At 47.5% G+C, this 12,314-nt stretch overlaps 1 protein-coding gene across 1 annotated transcript in view; it reads left to right on the top strand.

Annotated features, from left to right (window-relative positions):
• The window catches only part of FYB2 (FYN binding protein 2), a 130,689-nt gene that overhangs the window by 83,751 nt on the left and 34,624 nt on the right, over positions 1–12,314 (top strand). Inside the window, 3 exon segments of the mRNA XM_043573341.1 lie at positions 3,445–3,476; positions 7,288–7,390; positions 10,100–10,262. Of these exon segments, the coding sequence (XP_043429276.1) occupies positions 3,445–3,476; positions 7,288–7,390; positions 10,100–10,262 (298 nt within the window).

Genomic DNA, 12,314 nt, shown 5'->3' with positions numbered 1-12,314 from the left:
CAACTTTGTAACTACAACAGGTATACAGAATTGATTGTAAAGTATTTTGTTTTTATGAACAAGGAGAAAAGCCTTTGCTTTTGGTTTTCCCCTGATTCCTGAGGGTTTTCCAAGACTCTAGCTGTTAAGATTCTGTAGCCTAAGGCCTGTAATAACAGAGATAGAAAATGTGGAAGGGGGAGAGAATCTGGTCCCAATCCATTCTAAGCCCCTTATCTATGGCGGCCAGCATCAACCGGCCTTTAATAACTGTCCCTTCAGAGAGAGGACTGCTGTGGCACAAGCCAAATGTGCATATCTGTGTTTTCACGAGAATGACCAGCCCTTTGAAGGCACGTTTTCTGGCTCCTCGTGGGCACAGTGTAGGTGCCACCTTGGAACAGCTTGATTAGGGTTCAGGCAGAATCACTGCTGGCCTCAATCCCAGCCCCTGGCTGTGTGATCTTGAGCCTCCATTTCCTCACCTGTAAAATAGAGATAATAGAAGTACCCATGGGTGCCTGGGTGGCTCAGTGGGTGAAGCATCCGACTTTGGCTCAGGTCATGATCTCACAGTTTGTGAGTTCGAGCCCCACATAGGGCTCTGTGCTGACAGTTCAGAGCCTGGAGCCGGCTGCGGATTGGGTGTCTCCCTCTCTCTCTCTGCCCCTCCCCTGCTCATACTCTGTCTCTCTCTCTCTCTCTCAAAAATAAATAATCATTTTATGGGGCGCCTGGGTGGCTCGGTTGGTTAAGCATCCGACTTTGGCTCAGGTCATGATCTCACAGTCTGTGAGTTCAAGTCCTGCATCGGGCTCTGTGCTGACAGGTCAGAGCCTGGAGCCTCTTCAGATTCTGTGTCTTTCTCTCTCTCTCGCTCTCTCTGCCCCTCCCCCGCTCACACTCTGTTTCTGTCTCTCAAAAATAAATAAACATTAAAAAAAAATTTAAATAATCATATTAAAAAATTTTTTAAAAATAAAAAAGAAGTACCAGCATCTGGGGTCATTATAGGAATGAGAATAAGGTAAATTCAGGTGAACAGTTTAATAGTAAGTGCTGGCTTCTGTTGCAGTCATGAGCCCCAGTTATGTCTGTGTAAAATGTGTATTCTCTGTAAGGACAGGAAGCATATGCCTTGTGGTTACCATATCTTCTGTAGTAGATGCTCAGTAAATAAGGGAGTTCATCATCGTTGGGAGAACTCAGAGTAGGTAAGTGCCTGGCACACAGTAGGTGCTGACTTCATGTTGTGGGTCAGTTAAAGTTTACTCTTTTCTCATTGGTTTCATTTAGTCAAATCTTACATCTTTCTGCTTGCTTTCTTACACTTGCTGCAAAGGACTGTTCGTTAGTGGGTACGCTTTATAGCTAGAAAACTATAAATGATTGTTGTTCTTATTAACCAGGGTAGAACCATTCTGATTTTAAAAAGCTTCCGGAAACAAACCAAAAAAAAAAAACTGGCTTCAGTTATCTGGCAGCATCACCAAATGATAAACTTTTCTGCACAGGTGAAATCCATAAATAGCTAAATCGATTCAAAATTTAAAAAGCCTGAAAGTATTTTTGGGGCGCCTGGGTGGCGCAGTCGGTTAAGCGTCCGACTTCAGTCAGGTCACGATCTCGCAGTCCGGGAGTTCGAGCCCCACGTCAGGCTCTGGGCTGATGGCTCAGAGCCTGGAGCCTGTTTCCGATTCTGTGTCTCCCTCTCTCTCTGCTCCTCCCCCGTTCATACTCTGTCTCTCTCTGTCCCAAAAATAAATAAACGTTGAAAAAAAAAATTAAAAAAAAAAAAAAAACCTGAAAGTATTTTTAACTTTGAAGTCTTAACTTAGAGACATGAATTGTGTTCACTCAGTATTCGTTTTTATTTATTTTGAGAGAGAGAGGGAGGGAGGGCGGGAGAGGGAGAGAAAGCACAAGCAGGAGAGGCCCAGAGAGAAGGAGAGACAGAATCTCAGGCAGGCTCCACACCATCAGTGCAGAGCCCGATGTGGGGCTCGAACTCATGAACCGTGAGATCGTGCCGTGAGCCAAGATCAAGAGTCGGATGCTTAACCCACTGCGCCACCCAGGCGCCCCTGTTGATCTCAGTATTCTTAACTGGGTGGGTGGAATCTGACTTCACCTTTTCTTGATGACATGGAATCCTCTGGAACATAATGGACTGAGTGGGCATAGTTCACGCTCTTCTTGGTGCAATGCTTTTGGGCCCTTGTTAGGTGTTCGGAGCTAGATCCCTTCACATCCGACCACCACAAGGGTGTTTGCTGTCTCCTGTCGGACAGTTAGGATTTCTTTGTCAATACCTTTGTGTCTGGAAGGGAGTCTTTCACGTGGAAAAGCACGTGCCGAGTCCTTACTGTGTGTCAGGCACTGGTGCAAATGTGGGAGCACTTAATCCTCAGTGTTCCCCGCCGAGGTAGTATCTCTGCTTCATTTCCCAGGTGAGAACTCAAGGCTCAGAGAGAGAAAACAACCTGTGAGTAACGCAGCAGAGGTCCGTCTGACGTGTTATTTTACCTGTGCTGCCATCCAGTTTGTTAGAATTCTATGGAAAATTGGGGTGCCTGGGTGGCGCAGTCGGTTAAGCATCCGACTTCAGCCAGGTCACGGTCTCGCGGTCCGTGGGTTCGAGCCCCGCGTCGGGCTCTGGGCTGATGGCATCAGGCTCTGGGCTGATGGCTCAGAGCCTGGAGCCTGTTTCCGATTCTGTGTCTTCCTCTCTCTCTGCGCCTCCCCCGTTCATGCTCTGTCTCTCTCTGTCCCAAAAATAAATAAAAAACGTTGAAAAAAAAAAAAAAAGAAAAGAAAAACCAGTAGTCCTGAATGAAGGCTTGTGGGGTTACCCTCAAAGGAGGGTAAATGAGCTATGAGGCTGGTCTTGGTGGCAGCATTTTCGAGGCTTAGATATTTTCTGTTTGCTTCAGTATTCTCGTCTAGATTCAGAATAATGAATGAATCAGATCTGTGTGATGACTGAATAAACGAGGAGCTCTGTTGTGGTCACTGGGACGTAATTTTAACAGAGCCAAATCTAGATCATATGAGAGCTGACTTTGGATCAAGGTGGGGCACGACCAGCAAGGGAGAGTCCCCAGCATGGCTTACATACTCAGTAACCACTTCTGCCCACTGAAACATTGCCCCAATATCCCAAGCACATATTTCCTCAAGTGACCAGAAAGTCGTTCCTCTACAGAGGCCTTCCGGGAAAAAGCATGCAGAGGACAATGAGTTCTTCTAAGCAAATTACACATTTCTTCTGGCGTGTGCCGTAGCTTTGGGGGTGCTTGTTTTCCTCTCATGGTTCCTGGAAATTTCTGTTGTCCGTGTCTGCCTTTGCTGTGTCCTCGGGCCTCACCTCATCTTTTGCTCAAGTCTCTAATGGGCTGTAACCAAACAACAAAGGCATGGTTTGGATTGATTTATGAAAATGACCAGTTTCCTCTTTACTTTCAGCCTTGGAAGAGTGGTCTCCGTGGAGAATTTAGGTGAGTTTTACCTTCAAATGGAAAAACATTTATCCAACCACTGACCCTCTGATGACTGAACTAGTTTTCCTCAATGGCCAGCTGGGCAAACTGGCCTGGTTCAGCCTCCCTCGTGCCCCGCAAGGTGCCTGGTACAGAGAAGGTGCTCAGGGCTCCTGCACAGCCTTTGCCTCCTGCCTTGTTCTAGCCCACGCCAAACTCATCAGCAAACACTTACTGAGACCCCCACGTCACTAGCCAGTCACTTTCTAACTGCGGGGACTGCAGCAGTGGTGCGATATGACCACTACCCTCAGGGGCTCCTGGGTTGTGGGAGTCACACAAATAGGCATAAAACGATCACGTGACTCCCCAAGACCTTAGTTTCCAAAATCCAGCGTGCTGTTTCGAGTCTCTGTGCCTTTACTCCCCAACTTGATGATCTGGCAAACATCGACCATCAGACACCCCTCCTGTAAGAAGCCTTCCCAATTCCCCTCCTTCAGAGAGAAGTACCCAGCCCCTTCCCTGTAAGGTCACAAGTTGGCGCTGACATCGCTGTATGTCATTTATTGGCTAACATGCCAGTTCATCCTCACTCTCCTCTACCTCCTTCCCGTCGGAGCTCCTTGTGAGGAGGGGCCCATGTTGTCTTGTTCTTGGTATTGCTAAAACCTCTTTTACTGGTGGGTTCAGAGCACGGTCTTGGCAAAGGCATTACCGGCCTCTTACCCGCCTCTTCAGAGTCTGTGTCTGTCACTCTTCCCCTGAAGTTATTTTTAATACATTAGGGTAAACACGGTCAGTGAACTCTGGAGAAGTATCAAAATTTTCTGACCGAGGATACGAACGCAAGCAATGGATCATAGGGGAAGCCCGTTTCGTGTTTCTCCTTGAGTTCTGGCCTGCCTGCCTCAATTCATGGTCCCCATAATTACCCTCTAGCAGGGTGCTGGGCACTTGGTAAGCACATGTCGAGTGATTCATTCAATGTTTATTGAGCTTTACCTCTGTTCAGATGCCGCTAGATTCTGAAGTACAAAAATGAATAGAATATATTCTCTGCCTTTGGTTCAAGATGGGAGTGGAGGCCAGAATGGTTGGGGGTCAGGAGCTATTTGGAGGCAGATGACCACATAAGTAGGACTTTGCAGTATACTATAATCACTGCTACGAGGTTATAGAAGCCCAGAGATGAGGCTCTGGGCCCCCTTTCTTGAAGAGTTGACAGTTGAGTTGATTCTTGAAAGACCTGTAGGAATTGGCCAGGTGAAAATGTCGGAATGTATGTTCCAGGCCCAAGGAAAAGTAGGAGCAAAGACATACTGTTCAACAGTGAGGCTGGTCCAGGAATCCACAAACAAAGATCAGGCCCGAGCATAAGGTGCAGTGTGGGAGCAGCAGGAACGAAGCCAGGGGCACGTACAGAGTGGGATCCAGGAGGGCCCACGCTGTCTATTTGCCATTTAGACCAGCCCCATCCGATGGAACTATAAGGCAAACCACAGATGTCATTTAAGAGTTTTCTAGTAGCCGTATGTTAAAAAGTAAAAAGAGGGGCGCCTGGGTGGCGCAGTCGGTTAAGCGTCCGACTTCAGCCAGGTCACGATCTCGCGGTCCGGGAGTTTGCCCCGCGTCGGGCTCTGGGCTGATGGCTCAGAGCCTGGAGCCTGTTTCTGATTCTGTGTCTCCCTCTCTCTCTGCCCCTCCCCCGTTCATGCTCTGTCTCTCTCTGTCCCAAAAATAAATAAAAAACGTTGAAAAAAAAATTTTTTTTAAATAAAAAGTAAAAAGAAACAGGTGAAATTAATGTATTTCATTGATCCCAGTATACCAAAATATTCTTTCAACATGTAATCGATACTGAGGTATTTTATAGTATTGTATTCATGCCAAGTCTTCAAGATCCAAATATGTTTTATACTTCCAGCTCATTTTGAACCTGATACATTTCAAGTGCTCCAGAGCCACACCTGGATAGTAGTCACTATTGGCTGGCACAGATTTAGACTTTATACTATAGATCGGGGGGAATTACAAGTTTCAAAGCAGGGATAACGTACCCCATTTCCTTACAGTCTCCCTAGAAGTCACAATACCGAATTGGATTTGATAACCATTTATGGAGGTCCAGTTGTGTAGAAAGTACCAGACAAGGGCCTGAGGGACAGGAAGATAGGTTACAAAGGACATAATGTCAACAAGGCAGGTAATGCTTCAGGAGAAATACCAGCAGTGTGCGGTGAGAACATGAGAATCGGGTACTTCTGACATAGCAAATGCTTCCATGAAGAAAAGTACACCGACAATTATTGAGGGCCCATTATGTGCTCTGAACAGTGCTAGGCTTTCAACATTTTTATCACATTTCATTCTCATGGTAACCGTGGAGATTGGCACCGTGACCATTCATTTATAAATGGTACAATTTGATTTTTTAGACAGGTAAGTCTTAGACTTTCGGAAAGGGGGATGGTGGGGATTAGAACCCAGCCCTCCTTCACAGCCCCTGATCATCACAGAACTAGCATATGGCCTTAATGGGGGGCGTGAGTGCTCAGTTATGAGATGCATGAAGGAAAGAAACTCCTTAAAACTCTTGCCGTTGTCGTTCAGAACAGCGCTCTCTCTGGTGCTTTTCCTCCCTTGGTGGCCCCTCTCTGATTTTCTTTGAGGGCTCCTCTCCTTCTGCCTTCCATATAATTGTGGCTGTAAATCTAGTTCACTATGCCAGAAGCAGAAGTTCTCATATGGGTGTTGATGTTCTCCAGCATTCTGTCCCTTGGTCCTCTGTCCCGGTTCTTCATGACACCGTCCACCCTGCCTCTCTTACACTCCCTCCGGTGCAGCTGCCATCTGTATTCTCGTGCACGGCGGTCATTCGTTTCCTTCGGGAGTACTAAGTACCGCTCTGTGCCAGGATTGTGCTATTGCCGCCATGGATTACACGGCACTCGTGCTGGGATACAGAAATCACAGAGCTCTGCCTCCTTGTAACTTGTTAGTTTACAAGGCAAAGTGAACGAACTGGAGGCAGATCCATAGACAGTGGGTTAAGGTACAAGATGGAAGGACACATTATTGGGACAGCAGATAAGAAGGTAGGACTGGGAGAATCAGGAAAGGATTCTTGGAGGTAAGATTCAGAGAAATTCAGACACATTGAGAACAAATTGCCGCCATGTTTTCCAGCAATAGAAGACGTGGAAGGCATGTCTGATAAGGGAAATAGTAAATAAAAAGGGAGATTTGCAGGGCACCTGGGTGACTGTCGGTTAAGCATCGGACTCTAGACTTCAGTTCAGGTCATGATCTCATGGTCGTGAGATCGAGCCCTGTGTCAGGGTCTGCGTTGACTTCACGGAGCCTGCTTGGGGTCCCTCCCCCCCCCGCCCCCTGCCAAAAAAAAAAAAAAAAGAAAAAACTTAAAAAGATAAAAGGAAGAACTGCTTCAACTAGGCTGGTAGGTCTGGGGAATGTGAGAGTCTAGAGCAAAAGTGGAGGGAAGGAGCAGAGGGAGACGAGGTTGGAAAGAAAGGTTGCGGTAAGATCACAGTGGGCTTATATTTTATCCTATAGTCAATGGCGAGTTCCTAGGGAGATTTTAAGCAGGGATTCGTTCTGGCATTGACTGGAGCAGAGAGAAACTCAACGAGATGATCTAATGGGTGACCTGATCCTCATCTTAGAAGAAGGTGGGGAGAGAAGAGGGATTATTGATGTCTGTTTAAATTCATGTTTTCCATTCATTTCATTGAAGTGGGGGGGGGGGCACACTGTGATCTAAACACTCTAAACCTGACTTTTTCCCTCCTATCTCTTCACCTCTAAGCCCTACACATGAAGATGAAGGTAAAAAAGAGAAGGAAAAGGAGCTGTGTGAATTGGAACCTCGAAAACCAGAAAGGGATCTACCTTCAAGCCGTCTTTTCGAGGTATCCGTATTCTAGGGTTCCGGGCCAAACAGAACAGTCCAACCATGTTGTAGGAGCAGTTCATGGAGGGACCTTTCCGAGGCTGTGACAGCAGCTGCCCAGAGTCAGAAGACGCAGCGGGTGTTGGGTGTTTTACCAAAGAAATGAACGTGACCGTAACACAGAGCTCTAGCCTTGGATTTCCCACTCAGTAGTCCTGAAGCAGGCCTTAGGAGACGGGCTGGGACTAGTGTGGATTCAGCCAAGTGCCCTGGGGGCAAGACATAAAGGGACAGCCATTCGGGTGCTCTGTCCTGCAAAAGAAGGAGCCTAGAGGAGGGGCCTCCTTCAGGCGTGTACTCCAGCCTAAAACAACTTCCTTTCTCAGCTAGGCCATCTCATGTGGAAAAGAAAAAGAAATAATCTGTACCCAGTTATCGTCTTCAGCCCCATCCTGATTCTGTCTCGTTAGTGATGATAAAAAGAAGTAATGTGCGTAGAAGTGCTTGGTAAACCCTAAGCTACCATAAAAATGAAAGGTGGTGTTAGTTATTACCTGTCCGCAAATATCACCTATATGCATATCTCTGTATCCATTTGACACTGTCCCCTTCAGAACAGCTGGAGTGGTCAGAGGCCTCGACAGTTGCTACCACCTCGGCAGTTGTACCGCTCAGAACATTCTAAGAACCTATTTGAGATGTGCCTACCTTATGACCTCAGATCGTTTCTGTTCCATCTGCAGGGCTTGGATGAATCCAACAGCTTGTCGGTGTCGTGGGCCTGGAGACCCAGGCTGGCCGGGTTGTGTGTTTATAGGGTGTCACGAAGCAGCGTAATTCAAGGAAGAAATAAGTCACAAATTATGAAAGGCAGGGACCAGAGTTAGGGGAGCGGCGTTGCACATGAGGCCGGAGAGAGGGCAAGCCCCTAAGTGGGCGAGGAGGCCGAGGTCAGGAAGGGGTTAATCAGGAGCATGCAAAAGGCAGTAAGGGGAACAAGGTTAGGGATACCGACCGACCGCGAAAGAGCAAAAGCAGGGATTTGTTCTTCATCCGTGCTGGCTGTTTGACGAGAGCCAGGTATGGGGTCAGGCCACCACTAAAGGGACATATTCCTGCTTTCCGAGAGTGGATTTGAGTTTGGGAATCAAAAGTATTTGGATTCCGTTACATAAACGTGGTGGGTGGAGTAGCAGTGGTGTTCGGGGTCAGATGTAAATGGTAAATCAGTGAAAACATAATTTGTGGCTCAAACCGAGCCTCCTCGGAAGCATTCCCAAGGACAGCCCGAGGGGAGCCCTGCCCCACTTTATTAGGGGCCACAGCGAAGGAAGGCGGTTCCACGAAGTTCCACGAAGGAAGGCACGTGTGTGAAACTGACTTTCTTCCCTGTCATTTTCCCCCATTAAAAACTTCACTCTTGGCTGTGTCACTTAAAAGAATGCCCCTCCTTGTACTGGCCTTTGAGTTGGCCCACGTCCCACCAAGACCTGGGGAGACCCCATCCTTTATATCTGTTAAATACGTCAGCTTTTTCCCAGTTACTCTCAGAGGTTATTGTCCTGGTCAAGCCTCCCGCCCACTTGCAGCCGGAAGGACCGGAAGGACCGTAATCTCCTCTCCCACTGTCGTCTGACAGATGGCCAGAAATGCTGTAATTCCCCTTGGTCCTTCCAGGGCCTCTTCCTGGTAATCCATCCAGATCTTTCTGAAATGCACATCCGCTCGGGTTGCTGCCCGAGGCTCAGTGGAGCCCACAGGCGGCCTCGCCCACAAGACCCTGCATCACTCAGCCTCATTCTGTCCCATCTTTCACATCTCTTTTTTCCCCCTCTTCCTTTCACTCCGCCCTCAGCGTCAGCCTCCATACTCTGGTCTGAGGACACTAACCCTTGACCAGACCCCCGTGGCTTTGCTCGTGCTGATTTGCACATCGGGTCTTCTTATATCCCCTCAGTCGATCTCTTACTTACATTTTAAAATGCGCTTTAATAAGACCTGCTTTGGAAGTCTTCCCCCACCCTGTCTCCAGCCTAGAGAACTGACCTCCCCTCCTCTGCTTCCGTCTCAGTGAACAATACAACTGTAAATAGCACTGGCCCCGTGGTACCTTAATTGTTCCTGTGCATCGTCTCCGTGATCGCTGTAGAGGCCACCCTGCCCATTGTATCAATCACCAGAACTCAGCGTTGGTGTCTGACAAACCCTGGAGGGAGGAGGGGTGAAAGGAAGTGAGGAGGAACAGAAAAATGGCAGGTGGGAAGATGAAATGTCAGGCCGAAGGAACACAGCATCCCTCGGTGGTCAAGAGAACGGGGCTGTGAGCTCAAGCCCTGCCCTGGTTGACTATTAGCTGTGAGACCAGAGGCCAGTTATTTAACCTTTCTAAACTCTTTATCGCATGGACTAATATTTTCCTAATGGGGTGTCATGGGGATGAGGTGAGATTAAATATAGGAAGAGCCTGCTTTGTCGGTGCTGTGTTTCATGCTGGTTGCCTCCAGGCGGGGGTGGGGGCTGCCTCTGTGCCGGGCCTTCGGTGACCATTCAGAGGCGAGCCAAAGACATTGTATGCATCCTTGTGAAACTTAGTCTAGGGAGACTGCGTTCAGTACCATAAGAGATCATTGCTATCCGTGAGAAATGAATGAATGAACAGCACAAGTCAGTGAAACACAGAGCAGGTAAATCCGAATTCAGCAGCACTCTCCCCGTTGCGTGCATTTAGGGAGCTGCCTCTGGAGGGATGCTGGGAAGAAACAAGGTGATGAAGGTCCACGGAGGCAGCAGGAGCCCGCTGCCCGGGAAACAGGACACTGGGAGCATCATCGCTGTCCAGACAAAGCCCCGCCCCCATGACCCAAAGCTGGCCAGACACTCCTTAAGCCACGGTAAGTTGTGTTCTTCCTGGTTCTCTTCACCGTCACCACATGATTCTAAAGTTGTGCGTGTCCACGATTGTAGATTAGTTTATAAATATTGAACATCTGTTATGTACCGGGTAACTCGCCCTAGTGACACGGGTATGCAGATCATGGAAAGAGCACTGGATGTAGAAGGAGACCAGAGTTCAAATCTCACTGGCTACGTAAGAAATAACTTCATATTCCTGCAGTGTTGCTTCATGCATAAAAAGGGCTCATACTGTGGACCTCACAGGGGTTTTGTCAGGGCCAGATCTGACCGTATGTCACATAATAGGTGCTCAGCAAATACTTTCTTTGTGTGTCTGCCAGCTCCTGTTGTTTTTTTGTGGGCCAAAATAATTGACACAGTATGATATCATTAGCTGACTTTATTTAGGTTGTGTTTTACTTCATGTTAGTCAAGACTCTTGATTATAGGTAACAATGATCACATCATATTGTGTTAAGCAAAAAAAAAAAAAAAAGAGGAGGCTCACTTTGAGGAAAGTCTGGCCATGGTGGGATCCGCGTCCGCAGATAGAATACAAAGACTCAATATTACTTCTTCTCCTCTTGGCTTTTCCCCCTCTGGCATGGCTCCATTTTCAGACAAATCCTACCCTTCCGGAGGCGAGATGGCTTCTAGCGTTAACAGGCTTATACCCTATCCTCTTGGGAACCCCAGGGGAACACTAGAAATTGTAACCTTCTCAGCCATTAGGAGAAAAGGCCCAGATCTGGGTTTACTGGCTCCGATTGGGTCACATGTCATCACTGATCCAGCCATCACGAATGGGAGCTATGATGCTGTGGTTGGCCCAGCCTGTGCCATAAACTCACCCCTGGAGCTGGGGGCAGAGTCACTTCTACCAAAACTGAGTAACTCAGATTGAAGGATTTCCCAAACAAAAGGAAAGGGCTGTTACCGGGGAGAAAAAGAAGATAGCAGGTAGACAAAACAGGTGTCCGCTCCAGCCCAATAAACCATGGCAAACCACTGACATTTCACATGTTACAAATCAGTTATGAGAAGAATAAAAACACAGTGATCACGAGATGGACTCAGGGCCCCTTAAAATCTGCCTTTGGACTAGTTGGCCACATCCCTGCATACTCTGCTCTATTCTGTATTTCCCAAGTCACGTGTTTAAATGCCCCTGTAATTTTGCCCAATCTCTGTCTGGAATTCTCTACCTAATTCTCTACCTCCTGATGTCCTAGGCATCCTTCAAGATCTGTCTTAAAAGTCACTTCTTGGGACGCCTGGGTGGCTCAGTCGGTTAGGCGGCCGACTTCAGCTCAGGTCATGATCTCGCGGTCTGTGGGTTCGAGCCCCGGGTCGGGCTCTGTGCTGACAGCTCAGAGCCTGGAGCCTGCTTCCGATTCTGTGTCTCCCTCTCTCTCTGCCCCTCCCCTGCATGCTCTCTGTCTCTTTCTCAAATAATAAACATTAAAGAAAAAAAATTTTTTTTAAAAGTCACTTCTTCTGAAGTCTCCCTTACTTCGGTCCATCCTCCTCTTCCCTGCTCTCCAGGGACATAATTCCTCACTCCTTTCTGATTCCATCACATGAAAACAGCAACCGAATGACCACATTTCCACATTAGGCTTTAGAGTGAAGCAGTTCTAGGACCCAGGACCACTGTATGCTAATCCCATAACCTTGGGAAGTTTATGGACTTTCATATGCAAGTGGGAATAATACGCCTTATTTTCCAAGGCCCATTTGTCAATGCACATAAAGTATCTAGTTAGCGTGCTCAATTAGTGTTAGTTCTCTTCGTTTATTTCCTCATCTAAAAAAAAGCAGAGCATCCCTTACGTTACAATTCATGGGCTATGTGTCTGTCTCCCATGGTACACGGTGGGCACCACGCGATCAGAGACCATGTGGTATTTTTCTCTGTATTTCTGCAACCTGGTACAGTGTCTCACACACTGGAGAACCTCCGACAAAATGTTGTGAAAGGAAGGAATAAAAGAAGAAATCCAACTTTAGCGCGACTGTGGTAGATTGGACAACCTGAATAATTGTCT

Source organism: Prionailurus bengalensis, chromosome C1, assembly GCF_016509475.1.
Source record: "Prionailurus bengalensis isolate Pbe53 chromosome C1, Fcat_Pben_1.1_paternal_pri, whole genome shotgun sequence".
NCBI lineage: Eukaryota > Metazoa > Chordata > Mammalia > Carnivora > Felidae > Prionailurus > Prionailurus bengalensis.
Note: the sequence above shows the minus strand (reverse complement) of the source record. Positions and strands in the feature narration are given on the sequence as shown.